Source organism: Ascidiella aspersa, chromosome 4 (assembly GCF_963924565.1).
Source record: "Ascidiella aspersa chromosome 4, kaAscAspe10.2, whole genome shotgun sequence".
NCBI lineage: Eukaryota > Metazoa > Chordata > Ascidiacea > Phlebobranchia > Ascidiidae > Ascidiella > Ascidiella aspersa.
In genome coordinates, this window is record NC_139450.1 from 22,160,191 (window position 1) to 22,181,519 (window position 21,329).

General features: G+C 35.6%; 1 protein-coding gene across 1 annotated transcript; it reads left to right on the forward strand.

Moving 5' to 3' along the window:
* Positions 1 to 1,755: 1,755 nt before the first annotated feature.
* On the forward strand, positions 1,756 to 20,987 carry LOC146148670 (alpha-2Da adrenergic receptor-like). The gene is made up of 8 exons (XM_083387150.1): positions 1,756 to 2,316; positions 3,513 to 3,610; positions 9,983 to 10,108; positions 11,157 to 11,239; positions 16,704 to 16,906; positions 17,273 to 17,655; positions 19,532 to 19,661; positions 19,737 to 20,987. The coding sequence occupies exons 1-8, from the start codon at positions 1,834 to 1,836 to the stop codon at positions 19,920 to 19,922; spliced, it is 1,692 nt and encodes a 563-aa protein (XP_083243276.1). The 5' UTR covers positions 1,756 to 1,833; the 3' UTR covers positions 19,923 to 20,987.
* Positions 20,988 to 21,329: the final 342 nt, after the last annotated feature.

Below are 21,329 nucleotides of genomic sequence, written 5' to 3' on the forward strand. Positions count from 1 at the left end.
GGATTGCAAAACAACGGCATCAATTCGATTTTCGTAAGGCAGACTGTGGTGCAAAGAATTTTGATCTCCCTTTTTCTTGTGCTGTGCTTTTAACGTTGACTGATTTACGTTCTCTGTCTGTGGCTAGCGTAATGTTTTGCGTGCGGGTCAACGGCTTGATGTAGTCACAAGTAGGAAATGAAAGTTTAGCAACGCGCTTGGGCGTGTAATTGTTCCATGAGTCGCAGCATAACGATAACAAATCTGGAAGTTGAGTTAGAAAATTTGTAAATTATTATCATTCTGCTGCTACACTTAAGTTAAGTATTTGTAAAATCATCATGTTCTGCAATCCTATCATGCTAATTTTTTAATTTTCCTCTTAGTCTTGTTGTTGTGTCAAGTGTTGTGATGTCAGTACTTGTACGGTTTAACATATCGGTGTATGCATACCCATTACCATATAAATCCTGATTTACTTCATTTGGTGTTTAACAATTGCAATTTTGAGGTGATTTGCTTTTCAAATTGGCCTCAATCGATAGATTTTGCGTTTGTTTTAAAGTATGCTATTAAAGTTTGTCAATGGATTAAAGCAGTGATTATCATTTTTTTCGTGCGACGCCTTCCGAAAAGTTCGTTGGACTGGCGAAGCGCCCAGCGATAGGAATTTTTAATTTAATTTTTTGTTTTGTTTATTAATATATGGTATCAGAAAATCATATCCATCGCTGCAGGTTTTTCGTAACAACGGTTTTGAATGCACATGTCAGGATATAATAATATTTGCAAGCATTTTATAACCGCAATGGAGTTTAGATACGGAACGGAATTATTGTGCGACCCTCTTGGAAAACTGAAACGATGCACGGTTTAAGAACCTCTGGATTATAGTATTAGTGTCAAGTCGTTAATCTCTACGGAAGAGAGTTGTTTACCTCTAGAGTCTATAAAGCATTATTGAACTTAACTTTCATTTTAGTTATTGAGGTAAAAAATAAAACAAAAACAAATGAAAACTACTTTGCCAACTTATTTGTCACCAAACTTATTTTGGTTCATAAAAATAAACTATTGAACGCAGGGCCACAATTAATACTTTTCTTGATATAATAATACAGATAATACAAAGTCTTAAACTGTCATAGAATTCTAAGTCTTAGCTGTCATAGCTGGGGTTCATCTAAACTAAATAGTATTACTTTCTGATGAAAAGTTAAACTAAAACAAAAAAGCAAAAACGTTTTGACGCGTGCAAATAACTATAGGCTCTCGGAAAATATTCCACATGATGACCTAATGGGTTATGCTATGCCGGTAATAATTTTATACATAGGAAAAACACACATGCGATGTCGTTCAAATATTTATTTGGTATAAAATTTTATTATAACTTGTTTGAGGCACCATATTTTTAAAAATACGCATCACTTCGGGGCCGTTTTTTCGTATCCTGTCGACTGCAGAACTAATCGCTTAAAGAGTAGACCCGGTAACTATTTTGCAAAAAGCTATGGAATATTTTCGATAAGCGCAGCATAAAACGGGTTTGTGAGCCGTGTTGCGATTGCTGCACATCTGTGTTTTCTGTATAGGAACTGTCGCAAAAAGCGTTTTACATCAACTAATCTCACCCTTTCTTGCTATAGTTTGTTACAAGCTTGTATGGCGTGTATAATGAAACTCTCCGTAAAATTAGGTCATTCATTATTAATAAAATACAGCCAGGTTGCTTTGCTTTTACTTAATTTCTATTTCTTGCTAGTTTACACAGAAATTTCCGTGTGGAGTGAACATAGGCTGATTTATTTGTGTCAAAATATAGTATATACTTCGAAACAATTTTGACAAAACATGCAAAAAGACGTGTTGATGTTGCGAAATGAAAGCATTGGATGGTTAAACGACGGATCTTGTCTTGGCAGCAATTCAACTGAAACTGCTGTGTATACTGATGTGGGAAAAGTGCTAATTTCCATCGCCTGCGCTCTGTTTTGCTTTGTCGGCCTGGTTGGCAATGTTGCCGTCATTTTAGTTATATACAAAGACAGGGTAATTAGTAGACACAAACAGAACCTTTACCTGTTGTCCCTGGCTGTCGCCGACGCATGCCTTGTTGTCTTAGTTGTGCCATTTTCTCTCGCCAATGAGCTATTAGGAAGATGGCCTTTCGGAAATCTGTACTGTCGCATATACCTGTCTGTTGATATCATGCTTTGTACCGCATCCATTTGGAACATTTGCTTTATTGGCCTCGACCGCTATGTTTCAGTGTCCTATCCAACAACTTACAGAAAGTTTCGCACTGTTTCCAAAATAAGGATTGCAATTTTGTTTGTAAGTACGGTATTTAACAAAAATTGAAATAGCATATTTGATTAATTGTAGGCTATCCTATAATATATTTTCCACGAAAACGACATCATGATTTAATTCTACGTTTGTAACTCATTTTTTATGCGAATTACGATTATTTGACTCCTATGTAAAAATTTTCAAATGGCGTAGGCTAACCCACCTAAAAAGTGACCCAAGCGTGCAGGATCCAACAACTTGAATCTATCTATTTTACCAACGGATTTACTATGTGTCATAACAGCATTTAGGCTATACATATCGGGTTGCCACGGCGGCTTACCGGTGACTTCATTTGATGGATGTTTTACAAAATCTAATATAGATATGGGTGATACGATCATTTTGTACATTGCCTTGGGCTATAATAATATAATTGGATAACATATCCGTTAAAAGTCGTACGTTAAGCTTTGTCGTAGTGTGAAAACAAATAATATGATAAAACGGAATAAATTAAAATCTTATAAACGACATAGCCATCCACAAAAATCGTTTCGTTGAGATAAATGTAACTTGTAATAAATAGCTTTTTGCAACTGTCAAATTAATTCTGCTTGTTGACAACGCGAAGGCGTTTGGAAACACATTCACGTTCATCTGCGAGTAATTTCAAGTTAAGCCTAGGAAGATTAATTGTTATGTTTAAACATGTTCTTATTTGGCTCTTTTTATATTTCCTTTTGAGCAATTTATTGCTACAGTTGTGCGTGCTTTAGCCAAATTCCTAAGTTACAAGTGAAGCGTTGCATTGGTGAAGCCAACAGAGGTTAGGCGAGGTGAGGAAAGATATAAATCTTCGGCACTGGTGCTCTGACATAATACCTTACTAAATTATCACAGAAGACATTTTTTTGAATGTTTAAACACAAGTTGCCAAATCGATAACAGAAGAAAAAGTCAACATTTATACATCGCCAGGAATGGTTTTATTGAATCACTTTCACCGCGACAAAGCACGCAGAATAGAAAATCACAAGCATCTTGTAAGCGCCTAAAATGAACCGTCAATAAATCGATTTGGAAGCGAATCTAAAAATCAACGTTCAGATTATTTTGAAAAAAAATGGTTATGCGTTGCACACAGCGTCGCAACTGTACAAACTTCGACACGCCTGTGCCTCTACAAACAGTAAAATCGATAGGATTTTTTTCAAACGTACATGGCCATTTTGCAGATTTGGGGATACTCCGCAGCTCTTTCCTTTCTTTCTTTTGCTGGCAAAAACAAGGACGACAATGAAAATCAAAGCTGCTCCATTAACGACTCGACCTGGTAAAAAGTTTGTGTCATAAATTGATTTAATATTTTAGTGTTGCTTTACAGTACCTTATAGCGAACTTACTTAATTCCTCTACTTAATAGGGGAATGAGTTGAGATGTGTGCTAATCTTAAGAAGGTGTTTTCTAAATGAAAAGTTTTGTATTTTTAACAATTAATTTTTTTTTTGATTTGAAAACATAATAATAAAACTATTATTCACATGTTTTATGACGACACAATATCAAGTAACTTTAAACGTTAACTCTAAAAATGTGTATGCATATTGGACAGTGCTTCGCAACCTTTTGTCACTTGCGGCACACCAACGGGGTTTAAAATTCTTGGCGACACACCTACAAAAACATACCCAAAACGACGATAACACATTGGCTAAATTCAATGGAGCCAAAGGCGAATAATTTTTGCCGTTTTAAATTCACTTATCATCTAATTTTAGGATTTTAAAGTCCCAAAACAATCCGACCAAAGCCTTGGGCCTCGGCTTTTAACGGCGTTCAAACTACATTGGGAAAACTCCTTCGAACATTGTATTTCGTACTTAAATGTTCAAATAGTCTTTTGCAACACCAACCAAGATAAATTTGTGGACCAATAACCAAGATAAAAAAATAAGTGCGAACCGAGGCGGGAACAAAAATGCCTATTGTTTTACATTCAAGTTGCATGGGTTTCGAGCGTATGGATAATATCTCCGGGGTTCCCGCGTACAAAGGTTTGAAACCGTTGCTATTTTGTTTAGGCGCGCAAATAGCCTGGTGGATATTGAGTTTGTTGCAAAATTATCTCCAAATTATTTTTGCGATTGAATGTAACATAGGTTTAAAAAAAAACAATGTAATAACAGTTAAGTTTAGCAGAAATATTGCATGCAATCAAATACCTGCCCAAGCTGTACCTTTTTTAATTATATTGCTATATTTTAGACGGCGCCTTTGGAAAGTAAAAAGTGTTTTACCCACCGCAGCACACCTGCCATGGTCCTCGGCATACCGGTTGCAAGCACTATACTCTAAAACAAAACTTTGACTCCGCATTTGCTCTACACTACATGTGATCTCAAAGAAAAGTAAATTAAAACTAAACAAAAAGGGGCACGAGTTGAATAAAATGTCGCTACGGGAACACACAACAAGAAGATTGTACTCGAACGGGAGCGACTCGTCAAATGTTCTCTTCGGCGTGCCATTCCCTCACCCGATTTTTTACTTTTTAAATGTAGGCTAAATGTGCTGTAAAATAGTCACACATCTTTTAGTCTATATTGCGAAAGCTGTCATTGAGGGGCCACGAGCATAAGTCTGTAGCAATGTCGTGGTATTACAAAACCCGTGTCACTATATTTGTAGTGGTAAACCTTTTTTGACCTATTGTAACGCATTTTTTCTCACATGTTACTACCTGCTATTCGTGAGAAGTTTTGCAACAGTCGATCTCAAGCTTGCAAATTGCAATTCTTTATCTGTCGCTTAATTGCCAAACATTGTTACATCACTTACAACCAACATTTCTGTTTTTCTAGTTTTCTCAGTTTTTGTATGGAACGTTTAACCAGCATTTTAATTAGTTTGTAAACCGCAAGCTAGAATGATAGCAAAACTAATACAAGCAAGTTGAACATTTTTTTCACAAAACGTCAAATAACGATATTACCATGTTGGATCGGAGAGATAGATTTGTTGTTGGTTCACTGATTCAAATTTTGTGGTAAAATTAATTCTGTTAATTGGTTAAAGAAAGCTTAACAGAGCGAAGAATAGTTGAATTGCACATACTTTCAGAGCTTTACCAATGAAAATGCGCGTTTTTACACAGAGCAAGGTTTTGTGTTATCAAATGTCGAAAATTCGCGAATGATGCAAGAGTTACGTCTCTTTTGGCTTCACAAAAGTTAGACGAGGTAGCCATAATTGTGCGCAGTGTCTGCACTGCTCGGTGGTGATCAAATGCGTCATTACTACCCTCAAATGCGTCATTACTATCCTCAAAACTTAAAAATCATCGTGATAAAAAGCATCCTGAAGAAAGAATGATGCCGTCACAAATTCAAAAAAGTAATTTTTTATAATCGAGGGGGGCCACGAGGATTAAAAGCCTTTCGAAGGGGGTCACGAGGCATAAAAGGTGAGAACCACTGGTCTAGACTCTAGACTATATACGCAGCTTATACTACAGTAGTTTTTTTGTCAACAAGTTCATCGAAGTATAGGCAGTGAAATAAGGTGAATACTTATCTTTTGCAAAGTTACCATTTTTGTTATCTTTTGTAATATTTTTTTCGCTAGGGAGAAAATGGCAGTGTTTGCGCTTGTACGGAAGGAGAATTAAAAAAAAACAAGAATGCGATAAAATAAATTAGTTTTGCTCAGGCTGTATGTATAGGCCTAATCCACATTTTTGTAATTTGTCGTATCTGGAATGATTCATCTTTGGATAATGGGTTAAGGAGCCGACTCAACTGTCCAATGCACAGAGTAGCCTAAGCTGCACCAGGTAAAAATATCTAGTGCTCAAATCAAGTTTTCTTGACCGAGGTCCATGGACCAAAACGCAGACGAAACCGTAAAAGCCTAATCGAAATTCCAGAAATCATTTTACAACATTGGAAGTAAATTTCTAAAATAAAGTATTTTCTAAAAAACAATTATAAATTTTACAACGCGCGTGTGTTTTATTTACACTAGGCAGGCACAACTGAAAACAACTGAAAAAAACATTTTCTTGGACAGCATTTTTAGGAATGAAGTTACAAAATTACGACGTCGTGAAACAATATTAGCGAAAATCGTGCTCAAGTGTGCAACTGAAGTACAATCCCTTTGTGCGATTGCGTTTATTTGGTTTAAAATATAAAAATTTTCGATTTAAATAAGGTGACGCTTTTGGTATAGAATAAATAGATTTAAATAGAATAACGGCATTTATAGCATAATTTAAGAAAAAATGCACTTTGTATTCCTTTATGAGTCACATGGCTCAACATGCCGCAGTATGCATAGTGCTTACGGACTGAACAGCTATCCTTAAAACTGACGACATCAGCGTAAAATCAGAAAAGTAGTAAATTGTGAAAAAATACAGTTTGAAGGACATTAGCGTGGTGACCCCTTACCTCTTCGCCCCGGTTTGTGACCATAGTTGTGCAAACTCTGTGTCGTGAACCTCACAACAGACTACTTTCCGTACTCTTGCGTGGCGAAAAATGTCCACGCGTTAATCAACTTGAATACTCAGTAAACTTCTAATTTGAAATGCGACTCACGACGTTGCCGCACTGATTAAAATAAAAGCAATAGAACCGCAACATTTTATTACTTTGTGGGCCGCACGCGGGCTGTATGTTTTTCTAGGCCTGATTTATACCAACTTTCTGCTATTAGTTTTAATTTGCTACGTATGCTATATCCTATTATCCTATTAGTAAGATGGTTAATGAGTGATGTGTCAAGAAATTTTGTGTTAAATTCACTGGCTATATAAAAAAGCAAAAAATCTGTTTTTGCATATTTCGGTTTCAAAACTCTTGCTTATTTCGGTTACAATACTAGAGTTTACAGATTTGTTCAAGTTGCACAGCTGCATATCAGTGTACCTCGGGTACTGTGTTAGAGTTGGGGAATCCTTTCACTCAATTATGTGAGAGCATTGATTTTCTGTCTGCGTGTTTCGGACATTGTTTTACACGAGATTAACTTGTTTTTAAACAATAAAAAGCTCCCCAATAACTCAAATAAAAGTGACCTAAAGCAGTGGTTCTCAACCGCTGGTCCGCGAACCGGTGTCGGTCCGCATCAACTTTTCTGCCGGTCCTCCAAATACATTACAATTTCATATCTTAGTTGCTAAATGCAAGATGTTAAAAGCTTGTCCATCAAATATAGAACTTCGCCAGTTCCGTAATTTGCTGCATTGTGACGCAACATAGAGTTAATGGTCTACTTTTCTTTATTGTTCGTCACAATGGTGCAAGTGTCGTAGTAGGCTACAACTCGTTTAAGTCTTAAGCTTTAAAAACAGTTGTAGGTGAAAAACTTCAATGAACCATGTAAAACACGTATGATATCAAAAAGACAGCAGCAAATTGCTTATTAAATTGACGTTTTTTTTGCTTTTAAGTTGCATATACTTTTGTCGTAATTACATTTTTGGTTGATTTTGATTTTTAAATCTCCACCGGTCCGCAAAACTTGTTTTGAAATTTTACCGGTCGGTAAGCTAAAAAGGTTGGGAACCACTGACCTAAAGGACGTCATTCTTCAAAGCCGATACAGTGCTACAATCAAATCGAACGAAAAGAGGCATGCTTTGCCACAAAAACTTTTTGCTATCACGTGAAACACAAACGTAAATATTCCGATTAGAATGTTATAAAGCAGAACATCAGAAATATCTCAATTGCCAATATTTACGGAACTTACCACTGTATGAGAACATCAGGAAAAATACTAGCCTTTTTGTATGGCGTTATTGCAAGCAATCATAAAACTATTTGTGATCCACTTTAGTCAAGCAGGTGCGCACAGTTTATGCCTAAATGTACACACCCAGTTTTGCACACTTTTTGCAAGCAGATGCGTACATTATTACAACTACAGGTGCTAATGTCAAAATGTGTGCAAGTATTTTAAAAACTGTATTGACGTCTAAATATTGAAATGTACAAGTTATGTAACATTTGACACTAATTTAGTTACTTTTAAGCGGTCTAGGCCAGTGCTCCACAACCTCTTTTCACTTGCGACACATTAACAGAGTTTGAAAAAACAATCGCTGCAATACAAAAAATCATGTTCGTGAAATAACTAAAGACACATAATGTCAGCCGAGAGTAAAAGAGCGCTTTATGATGACGTTACATAACAAAATATTTTAAGCTGCCTAAAGTTCTGAAAATTGTACCTCTTTGATGGTATAATTTTTCGATGGTCCACCCCCCCCCCCCCTACCTTTTTTCGATGGATTAGAGGACATTGAGCGATTAAAGCAATTTAAGGTAAAATGACATAAATGCATTTTATTAAAGTTGCCGTAGAATAATACACAGATATGAGCCGACGACTTAACTAACAATATTAGTTCTCGCTATTGATGAAATTGTTAATGTCGTTAAAGAACTATTGGCTATTTTTTCACTAAAATAGAAAAGAAGGCATTGATATTGTGCAAGCCCTCAAGAGTGTCTTTAAAAACACGGATTTGGGCTGGTGAATCTGGAGGGGGGTTCAACAGATGGAGTACCATCCATAGTCGTTAGGCGGCTAATAGCCTTTTAAAACCAGAAGGTGAGGTCCAAATTGCAACTGTGCTGTAGTCATTGTATTATTAAGAAAATGTACCAGTTTAACATATTTCCATCTGTAATGAAGGTTGTTACAATAAACAACTAACTTTATTCCAGAAAGAGGTTTTAGCCATCATCAGTTTTAAATTGTTTAATTATTAATCACTGTACTGTACAGTGTCTTGCTTATGCGCTCAATTAATTGCCGAAAAAACAAACGCCTTACGAGAGTTCATAAACTCTTATAACAAACATATTTACGAATTTAACGAACCGGATTTCATTCTAAGAAGAGCTCGACTTTAATCCAGCTATTTCTGGCCAGCTGGAAATGTTTCGAAAGAATTTTGAACTGCTTGATTTACAGTGTAACGATTTTATTAAAAGCAAGTTTAACACAGTCACTAATTGATTTTTCTCTGTGTCCTCATAACAAAAGTATGTGTCCTCACAACAAATTCCCAACATAAAGAAACAAGCAGCACGGCTACTATATTATTTTCTAGCATGAAACATACCAAATCGAAACTATAATCTTCTATCACTGATAGCCATCTTGAACGTTGCTTCCGTTTTAAAACAATAGCTTTGGAACCCGATATTGATTACTCAATCCAGCATAACAAGGGCATTCTGCTAGTGCTCGCTGACAATTTTTAGTTGAGATTTTTTGTTTCAATAAAAGAGGGTCACGGAATGCGCGTTGTTATCCAAAACACCCTTTGGCTGGTAATTAGTGTTCATTTACCGGCAACAGTTAAATTTATAATATTAATAAAAAAATAACAATAACTACTAATATGAAGTTATTTATCGTTATACCAAAAGTGGCCCACTGAGTCATTTGGCAAATAAATTGGGTCGCAATGTTTAAAAGGTTGAGCAGGCCTGACTTAATAACTGTCCGTATCGATTCTGTCCGGGTTGTAGTTATATTAAAATTGAAATGCAACAATTTTATAATAAAAACAATGCGCCTGGCACCCAAACGTCCAGGGTAAAATTTGGCTAGGACTCTATTCCTGGTATACGGTGCTCAAATGATTGTCGCCAATAACTATTTAAATATTGTTCTAATTTGTAGGTTCATCATTCTGTCAACATTACTGTCATTCTTTTTACCAGCGTTTATTGTGTGGCCGGTGTATCTCAAGATTTATAAAGTCGGTCGAAACTTAGAAATAAACAGAAGGGGTCGTGCCTCAACCAAGTAAGTAAAGGCATAGCCTATTGTTTACCTTTGCAGAACCAATATGTGAAAAAGACATGTTAATCATATAATAAAAAGTGAAACCCTTTGTTAAAACTTAGCAACACATCATATAAAGTTTTAGTAGTAAGTTAGGTATTTTTCTTCTTTTCAGAAAACATTTCATTGGTGGATAAAATAAATTTATATAATTTTATTTTCAGATCTAATCTAACAAATTGCAAAGAGCTGAAATAACGCTAATATAACAATTCCCAAATTGATCATATTTCATTTCCAGACAGTTATACCAAGTTTTATACCAATATCGAACCTTTGTTTCTGCAATATGGTTTTATTTCGACTCACGTAAATGGTTTCTATTTCGTAGTTTTTCTACAGTTTTTATCATTAGTTGCACCAGGGCGGATCCATGAAAAAAATTTGAAATTTGAGAGATACGTAACAAAATGACGTAGGCCTAATAGCCTATGTCATAAAGCAAGTGTTTTGCAGTCGAACCTGAGAACAGATATGCTACTAAAACTAAGTATAAATACAAGGAAATGGTGGCAAAACCTCCACGCAAATTGCGCAAAATCATGTTTTTATTTAATTTAAATTGGCAAAATTTTCAAGTACCAGGAGGCGTGACGCATTGGGCATACCAATAAAATTGCACGTTCCCCGGTATATTGGAATCTGTCGAGCTAATTGTAACAAACAAGTTGTGTGTAATTAACCCCACTTCTGTATGTTTACACACATCCCAATCAGAAAGTTAGGGCAACGTTGATTTATACGGCTAACTTGTACTTTATCTTGTGCCTCCAAAAAAACTTGTACTTTATCTTGTGCCTCCCATTTTTTGCCCATGCATTTCTAGTATTGTTTTGTGTGTTAACACAGTTTTAAATACCCTTTACGCGTGACTCCCGTAAATTTCCTATATCCATTATTCTAAATTTGGATTGTAGATAGACGGTAAAAAACAATTGAATTTTTTAGATGGTTTTTATTGCAAATCAGAAAACCGAGTTAAAACTTAATCATTTTTGTCGGTGTATAGTCTCGGTGAGGAAAGAACTACAAGCGGTATCAAAGGCTGGAAAGCACAAAGCTTAGACAAAATGAAAATGAAATTCTATAAAGGTTAGTATAGTGGATATTTACCATATATCAAAATCTTTGTTGGAATTCAAACTTCAAAATATTATACTTTCAATCGTTTTATTACAATTTTAAAGAGTTTATACTCTCGTTAAAATATTTCAAAGTAGGCTGTATTTGCAGTTCCTAATTTTCTAATGGAGAAAACAAAGGGGTTCAAGGAAAAAAAGGTTGAGAACCACCGCACTAAGGCAAACTAGGGCATTTATACACCTGATTTTGAGGAAACTTTTCAGTCCAACGACGTCGTAAAAACCATGGCACTCTGTGAAAACATTTTTCCGACTAAACAATAGCAATTTTACGCGAAATCCGTTGTCCTGTTACAAAAACTCAGAGATTGAGATTACTAGTTGAATCGTGTAGTCGTTATTTTGATGTCACAGTGTACCCTTTTTTACTGCGACGCATTAGCAACGGTTTGGATTAACCCAGTGTTTCTCAACCTTTTTTACTTGGGGGCGCACCTAGAGACATATGAAAACCTGGCGGCGCACCTTACGAGCGAAGCCAGCGCGAAATTTTTGAGGTGTACCGGTATATGTTTTAAATTGGTGCAAATTTTCATTATAGGCTTTATAGTTGTAAACCTTTAAAAGATCTCCTTGAGACCAAAATTGGAACAACATCAACTTCGGAACAAAATACAGTTAGGAATAAGGCGTAAATAGGACTAATACCCAATAGTCGTAATAATGACAAATTCGGAATCAGACCTAAATGGCAAAAATAAGGCCTATACCACCTTTTATCTAACCCCAAACCCCACCCATAATGATCACTAACTTCCCTGATATTTTCAACCCTAACCCAATTGAAGCAAAAATAGGGGCAAAAATCCGGGGCAAAAATAGCGGCGCCCAAATGGCGACAACAAACAGCCAATGCCAGAGTCTTATTCAGATTAATTTTGGACTTATTTTGACATATTTAGGCCTTATCTATAGACTATATTAGATCTAATTCTGTCGTGATTACTGCCAATTTGGCGCTATGATGTCGGTGGTCTTAATACTAAGATAATGCTACTTTGTAGGTCTTATTACGTTTTCCACCTGGAAGTACTGTGAAATCAATGAGCTCAGATTAATGGGAAAGTAAAATATATATATATGTTAGACATATTAGTTTTTATTTTTGTTGCTCGCGGCGCACCGGGTAGCCTTCCAACGCGCACCAGTGCGCCGCGGCGCACCGGTTGAGAAGCGCTGGATTAACCTATAAAAAAGATTAATTGTCATGGAAAGTAAAAATATAAAATATAATGAAGAATATTTACTGTTCTTGCATTGGCTCGCGTTAGTACCAAAAAACTCCTCTGTGGAAAAGTATTGGCTAATAGTAGCGTTAAGTCAGCAAAATTACTAGAACAGGGGTTTTCAACTCAAACATGCTGACGTGCCAATTTTTATCTCATAACTTCTTTCTGTGCCAAAGTTTGGCAACTTTTTTTTTTCTAATATTAAAAGCGCCTTTATTCAAAAATAAAAAAAAGTATAGTGTTATTATATCAGAAGTAATATTGTTTGTTGTCTAATTGCTGGGATTGTTTTGTATTGTGAATAACAAATGACAATTGGCTGTATAACAAATTTATCTTTTTTGACAATTGACTGTATTTTGGGGGGTTTGCGTGTTATTTTTTTATTAGGTCGCTTGCCACATTTGGCACGCGTGCCTCATGTTGGACACCCCTGTACTAGAAGGTCTAAAAAAACGGAAAACATTTCCCCATGAGAATTAAAAAGATTGTGGCATTTTTATTTGCATGAAAAACGACTTTCTTCATATGAGAAATTTCACAGTAATTTTTAAATAGAATTTTGTTGATTGAGTATAGGCTATTTTAATTTTGGTAGCTTCAAGCGTAAAGTATGTATTCGAATCACTTTCTAATTGACTTGAACCGTGATGAAATATCCCCTGAAAAGTTACGTTATTGATTTAAATTTACACATTGAATTGAATGTAAAAGTTTAAAGACAGGAATCGTCTGGACTTTCCACATAATGTTCGTGTATATAGTTTTGTCGAAAACCCGACCACAGAGATTCATGATTTGGTATGGTTAGTTTTTGGTTTATAGCTTTATATTTTTTAAAATAAAAGTGTGATGATTTGGGGCCCTTAATATATTTTAATACAGCCTACATTTGGTAAGTTTTTAATTGTTTTCATTAGTACACTACATTATATACCCGTCTTACATTGAGCGCGACTGACATTGTCCGCGAAATATATACGACCCATTAAATGTCGTGAGACCTTTGTTCGATCTTGTGAGGAAAAACACGCTTGCAATCCATCATTATTTTTGGCCAGAACCTTTTCTTTTTTAAATGAACACAACGCATACCGTAACACAGATTTGTCTTAATAAATAGAGACACAATAAGTTACTGTGTTTTTTAACAAAGGTGTTTGTTAAAAACAACTAGACAAGTATTTAGGTCGCGACACCTTTGTACTAGTAATGTTGGGTCGTGCCAAAAAGTATGTGCGGACCCCTGCTATTTGACTGGAATTTATTAAAGGCAAAATACACAAAAAAACAACTTTAGAAGCAAGAGTCGCCGTATACATGTTACGTTAAATATTCAGGACTCTCTACTTGACGGCTTGTCGGATGCCTGAGCACTACACGAGACGTCTACTATAATTGTATTAAATGCAGTCAGCGTAAATAAGAAATATTAAAGGCGAAAACGGTATGCGGCCAGCGACACAAAGAGAGCTCTGACGTGGAAATAACGAAAGGTTCTCCCAGCCTGCCCAAATCTGACTGTCTCATACGCCCAATCTTTACTCAAAGTCTAAGCAATAAGAAAAAAGTGTGAGTGAAGAAGGCCAACGATAAGAAGGTGTCAAAGCAAAACGTAAAAGATAAGAAATGAAACAGGTAAAAAGCAAGGTGCCGCAAGAGTGAAGATGAGTAGGAAAGCAAGTGAAAATGCAATGGTGCAAACAACACAAACAAACGAATGAAATATTCCGTGTAACATACATACTATAAATCTTTATGACATGACAATCCTTACTCCTACAACCCAGTTTTCGATTTCTAGAATTAATTAAAAGGATGCTGAAGAGTTGCCATAGGTAGGCTTGCCATACGTCCCGGTTTAGCCGGGACAGTCCCGGTTTTGAGGCCTTGTCCCGGTGTCCCGCCCGGTTAACCAATTTGTCCCGGATTTTTTAATTTGAGATTACCAAAATAAATAAAAAATGTAAAAAATTTTGAGTTAGCCATTTAACAATTCATTCTCAAAACTAAGTAATACTTTTTACTTTTCATTTTTCGTTAATAAGGCTGTCAAGCAAACTTTTTTACCATAAATTAATTAGTTTTCCAGCGAGTGTTAAGAAATATTTTTCTGGGGGTGAGGTTGCTGGGGCTATAGTTTCTTTTTGTGTGTGGTGAGTAAATAAATTTAAATGGATATTATCCGGCGGGTGCTGGGAGATATCTTTTTGAGGAAATTAAGCGATCGCCGTCGCAACCCGGTCACCATTAAGCAATTTTTATTTTCAAAGATTTTTTTTCACGTATGACGCAGTTTGGTGCCGGTATTATTTGCTTGAATATTACGCAAGTGTAAACAATTGCTGTTACAACTTAAAGTTTTACGTTTGTTAGTTATTCTATATCGATAAATGTCGCGGGTTTTCAGCAGTACGAATCAAATTAAAGTCAACATGCTGATTGCCTTAATCATTTTTTTTAATAAGTTTCCAACAAGACTTATATGTTTAAAAACTTCTTGATGTCTGTTACCGCGCAAAATTTAGGTTGAGTTCGCAAAATTCGAATTTAATGCGACGGTTTCAATAGTAACCAATTTTCAGTTTCAAACGAGATTTTACCTACGTTCAACGCAATGTGGTACAGGGATTACGTATCTGCAAGGTTTTACGTATGTGAGTAGTTGCAAAATTGCTTTTGCTTACATACTTTGTTACATTCTATAAAAAACTTTAATAGCAATTAACTGCGTGGAAATAAAAATCAAATTACGTATATTGCCTTACTTAAATTAATTCCATTTAGGTTTAAGAACTTCTTGAAGTATGTTACCGCGCAAAATTTAGGAAGAGTTCGCAAAATTTCGCATTTAATTCGGCGTTTTTAATCGTAAACAATTTTCAGTTTCAAACGAGATTACGTCGGACGCAGTATGGTACCAGGATTGCGTATTTGCTGAATATCACGCAATGCGAACCATGAGTGGTTATTTTTTTTGATATATGTCCCTGGTTTTCGTTACGTAAAAGATGTTTGACAGATGTTTGAAGTTATATGTTTTACTGCATTTAATTTTCTGTCGTATGTCTTAATATTGGCTTGACTTAATTAAGTAACTGAATACCTTGAAATCGTTGGACAAACGACTTGCCTAAGTATTTTGAACAAACTTTTTGACCTAAAATTTGTGGTAAATTGGGTTAGGCTATCATTTCACCGTTTGTTTTTCTTCTAGTAAAATAGTCAAAAGATCGGACGGGTTTACTTTAGTTTTCATATATTTAACATTTTATCTTGATGTAAATGGCGTGGCTTGGACTTGACTTGCTATGACCAGACTTGGACAACTAGATAATTCTAGTTTTCTAATTCAATGAATTAGAGCAAAATGCGGCTAATTCTAATTCTGATCTAATTTGTGAATTGCTTGTGCGCTCTAATTCTAGTTCTAATCTAATCCGGATTTTACCAAAAATGCTACTTTGTCCAACGACATTCTTAGTCTCTTAGTCAGAACAAAGAATTTGAATTAAAACTCTTTGGTTTGAACTTAATTTTTACAGTCTGAAAAGCATATGTTAATCTAAAAGACATCGAACTTAGCACAAATATATTGACCATCCACAATCTTACTAGAATACTTCTCGATTTAAATGAAACTGATTGTAAATAATCAAATGTAATTCTAGTTCAAATTCTAGTTTAAATTCGATTTTTTTTAAGAATTCGGTAATTCTAATTCTAATCTAATTTGAGAAAACTCAAAATGATTTAATTCTAATTCTAATCTAGTTTTGAAAAACCGAAATGATCTAATTTTAATTCTAATCTCATTTTTAAAAGCTAAAATAAATCTAGTTGTCCAAGTCTGGCTATGACCATGACATGGACTGTGATTAACATTTCAAGATCACTTGTTCACAGCGCTGCTTTGAAACCTACTTTAAAAAAAGTGCAACTGAGATATTTTAGTTTAACAAAAGTTATCGCAAGCGACACGTTATAAAACATTATCGTAGAACACTGCCTTAAAACACTGTTCTGAAAGTTTTTCTTGCAAAGCCACACATTTGATTAGGTTGCTATAATACAGGAAGTAAATAGCATTGGGTTTACTTAAGAAATGCTTTTTAACTGATTGTATCTATCTATATTAAAGACAATTTAACAAGTACGATTGATTGTTACACATATATTATGCAGATTCATGTGTGCTGGATTGCAACAGGGAAGAATGTTCAACAATGTGTGAAGGACATAACGAAGCAAACTTAACAGAATTTTCCAAAAATAACCAAATCAACTCCATAATAGAACATGATGAATTCGGTCCCAACAAGTTAACATGTTCATCTGGAATTGGTCGTAATTTGGAAACACCTCGAGTTTTAGAGACAGTTGTACATGTAAGCAATCATCTACAGTACTAAACTAATTGTTTTTCGACAAGCCGGTTCGTTCCAAAGCCACCATTCAGTAGACTTGGCTAATTAGGCCTACTAGTAAATAGCTGATAGATATATGGTGAAAACTGTTTAACAAATATAAAACGTTTTTATTATTTCATCACCTGATGATTGCCAAATACAGCCTAAAAATTTTCCGGATAAAATATCGTGTCTAACATGCCACGACCAGGGGCGGATCTTGGAATATTTGTGGTGCTCTGGATCCGCCCCTGTTTTCTTTGTATTTAGCCTACATAAATAATATTTTATTTATTACCAATCGAGATGTTAAGATGAAGCTTATGTCAAAAATATTCATTGTAGGAAAGCTCCAATGGATCGCGTATGTCAAGAGAGAAGTTGCACCCTTATTGGAATTGTGATGACGTTGCTACACGTGATTTGACAGTGAACGCAGGAAATGATCGTAAAACGTCAGGTGCTTCTCGAAGAACAGTTTCATATACAACGTTTAAACCTCAGAAAAAGAATTTGGATATAATCGAGTCACCAGGACAAAGTAAAAGTTTCGTTTCGCTGTGTTTAAAGAGACTGTGCTGTCAAAAAAATAAAAACAAAGGGAACTATATAACTGTGCTTAGCAGTGGGCGTGAAAACAACAGGCAAGAAACAAATGCACGAAATAATTCTTCAAACGATGTGAGACAAAGTCTTTCAGTATCATCTGTGACAAGCCATATACGAAAGTAAGTATTTGATTAACATTTTCTTACCAATTAAAATTAAATTAGATATGACCATTACCGAGGTCTCCGTAGTCGGTAGGAAACAACTCAAATTCGACTCTCATCCGCCTACAAAACGTGGATGCAAATTTCGCACCCTATTTCCATTTCACTTTTTTCCGGCGTTATCGGTTTTGAATTTGTTGTGAGCGTCGGACTCAGGACGTATCTAACTCAAGTTCCGAGTCCGACTTGAGCCAAATAAACTGACTCCGTCAAGTTCACAAACTTTTTATGGTCTCCTACCAGGCTACCACCAAGTCAAATCGGTAAAACAAATGAAATAAAAACTCGTTTAAAGCAAATTGTTTAAACTCTTTTACGACTGGTAAACTATTCGCGTATACCACCTGATAATCAGATCCGTACAGCACTATAGTGATACGTGTACATTAAACATAACTTTTCTGTATTCTCAACCTACGTCCCGCGGACCGGTTGCCAATTAAGCATCCGTTCCGCCATCTTTTGTCACAAGCTGGGACGAGTGGGGCGTTTTCAAAAAATCTTTTCAGCCTAAAGGCACGAACTAAAAACAATGTTGTTTCGCCAGCTTAGTATATCTGACTGCCTTTTATCGCGCATCACTTTGAATTTATAATGTCTTTTCAAAATTTTAGGCCAATGTGCTTTCAATGTTATACTTTAAATGTAGAATGCTCTAGTTTCGACTGTAGGGAGAGGGTGAGTGGCGATCGAGGGCTATAGATCCGTTTTCGGTGTCGACGTTTGGGCGCCCCAGTTTGAATTGCGCCTTTAGAGCGGCGCTGTTTGGAACCGTCTATTTTGACCCCGTTTGGGCTTATTAGTTGGTTAATGGTGGAGTTAGAAAATGGGTTATTGTTGAAATTTAGGTGAGTTAGTGATGTACTTAGGGGTAGGGTTTTTGGTCAGGTAAAATGTTGTATAGGCCTGATTCTGGCCATTTTAGGTCCGACGGGTTTAGGATTTATTCCTTTTTAGATGGTATTACGACTATTAGGTAAGTCCTATTTTGGTCTTATTCCGAACTGTGTTTCATTCCCAGGTTGATGTTGTTCTTATTTCCATCTTATGGCTGGTGTCCATCCTCGTGTATAGCGCATCAAAGATGTTTATTATGTCACAACTATAAATTGTATTAAGATAAGTTACAGACGAATAACTAAGCAAAAAAAAGATAGGAGGTATAATCAGTGGCATAGCCAGACGAAAAATTTGAGAGAGGGGACAACTTGATCGATCTTTTCATTTATCCTTTTACGGTTAGAATGAAGCACACATAAATCTGACAGCCGACAAGAGAACAATATTTATAAATTTTGGGAAGCTACGCTTATGGGGCTACGTCTTTTTTGGCTGACTACGCCTATGAATCAAATATGTCAAGTTGGCCGCCACAAAAGATGCCGACAACGGCCCTAGAGCTGCAAATGTTGTGGGCCCTATCAGTAAAATAGTTAGACATAAAACGTTTTGGTTTTGAGTGGATTTGCAAAAGCCATTTCAGTTATTAAAATAAATTGTGATTTAAACTACAAATGGTATTATTTGAGAATAGAACAGCTTTTAGTTTTGAGCAGAACCGATTTGGTCAAGTCCATCCTTTCAGATAAATGCATTTTAAGTCAAACGTGGCGATTGTTGCTACACTAGTTAACGTATTTTGTTCAACGTACTTTCTTCCTATAACGCCATTAAAATAAGAGTTTTTAACGCCATTAAAACAAAAGACAGGGTGTTTTACAGTCAATCTAATCACTAAGACATTAAAACTCAGGATTGTAACTGACGTGTCAATTTTGGCTTAATCTTATTTTATCTAACACGATTATCAATTAATAGTTTACTTTTGCAGGGCAAACAGAGAGAGCTTTGCTTCGCAGACTAGCACATGTGCGGTAATATCCAATCGGGAAAGAAGATTTGTTTTTATCATTAGCATCGTAATGGGATTTTTCATGGCTTGCTGGCTTCCGTTTTTTCTGGTAAAGATATACATTTAACTAATAACAAGATAAACCAAAAATTACAACGATTAACCAAGATATTATATTTTTTAGACATACACAATATATGCAATTTGCCGACAAGCCTGTTGCATAAACGTCCAGTTATTTAAGGTGTTTTTCTGGTTGGGTTATCTCAACAGCGCTATCAATCCTATTCTTTATACAATTTTCAATAAAGATTTTCGGCGAGGATTTGGTAGACTGTTTCATTTGAAAGAGTACCGTAGAAGGTTATAAATTTAAATGCTCTCAACATTATGCCGGTGGAATCGTGACAACGATAAAGATTGGTTTTGGCGGCTCAATGCAAATCATCAAAAGTGACTACTGCTTCAAGTAGTGTATTTTGCTTGGCATTTCTTTATTTTTTGAAACGCTTTATTGTTATAGGCCAGGGGTAGCCAACAAGTCGATCGCTACGTCTCAGCTGGTCAATCGCGTCGAATATGTGTTACGTCATTACAGTAGCTGTCGCACACGGAACATTAAAATGACCAATTGTTGTTTGGACAAGCCTATTAAAGTTATTTGACGTAATAAATTAACCCGGAATGCAATTAACGCTCAAAATGTTTACACCAAACACATGTATTTAATGTAGCAGCAAACAAATGTAATTTAACATGCTCGATTTCACAAGATGGGCGACTATTTGCCTAGAAAATAAAAATATGTGTAAGCCTTTAATATAATTTGTGAAGCTGTTACAAATATTTCGATGTGAGCAACGGCAATAGACATTCATTAATAGCTTACTGAAGATGGAGCATAAATGACTTCGTTATGTGATTATATCCATATGTTTATCGTATTGTAAAAATTGACGCTAAAAGTTTCAAAGGCTTGAAGTAACTTTTTTCTATCGTATGTTGGTAATAATGGCTAAATGTTTACCTAAGATTTTAAGTTATTAAACTGAACGTTAAATGAAATAAACTGAACGTTAAATATTGAATTTTAATAAAAAAAGTCCTACACGTTGATAGTGCAGTACTTGTCAATACCTCATTGCTAAAAGTAATAACGAATACTTATTACGCAAAATGCGCTCACCAACAACAAAACTCTTGTCTTTATCACTAACGATTTAATCGGTATGTCCGCGACGACCGATGAAACATCAAAGTGTTCCGATAAATTAGTCCGGCCATACACAATGCGGACAAAAGGTTGCACAAATCTGCATAAATACATTACCTTAATCACATTTAAACTTACTTATGCTTTTCCCAGAACCTTTAACCCTATAACAACTAACGTCAACTCTGCGATTGGTGTTCGATGGGCAAGTTACATTTAGTGAAATTTATTACGTGGAGTGAGCTACGGAACGGCAGAAATGCCCCGCTGGTAGCAGCATGGTCGAAATCGGCTCAAGTCCTTAACCAACATATTCGACATTATTTTTTTAAGGATGTGAAACATTCCGGTGATTTGCGAAATTTCGTTTCATTGTATGAATATGGTCGTAGTATTTATAATCTTTGTATAATACAATAAAAACCGTATTTTAAACGCCGAAATACATTTGTGGCCTACAATTTCTTACATCTCTTTCGTGTGCATAAAGTTTGTAGATTTGGTTGTAGTACTGACAGCAGCTCTTAAGCTGCTAATAAACTGGTACGAGTTTAAGTATAGGAT

What these genes read in the sequence shown, in the direction of transcription:
- LOC146148670 (XM_083387150.1), top strand. Translation starts at nt 1,834, where the DNA reads ATGCAAAAAGACGTGTTGATGTTGCGAAATGAAAGCATTGGATGGTTA. An exon ending in GAAAATGAAATTCTATAAAG is followed by an intron (nt 11,240 to 16,703) that starts GTTAGTATAGTG and finishes TATATTATGCAG; the next exon opens with ATTCATGTGTGCTGGATTGC. An exon ending in GCTGGCTTCCGTTTTTTCTG is followed by an intron (nt 19,662 to 19,736) that starts GTAAAGATATAC and finishes TATATTTTTTAG; the next exon opens with ACATACACAATATATGCAAT.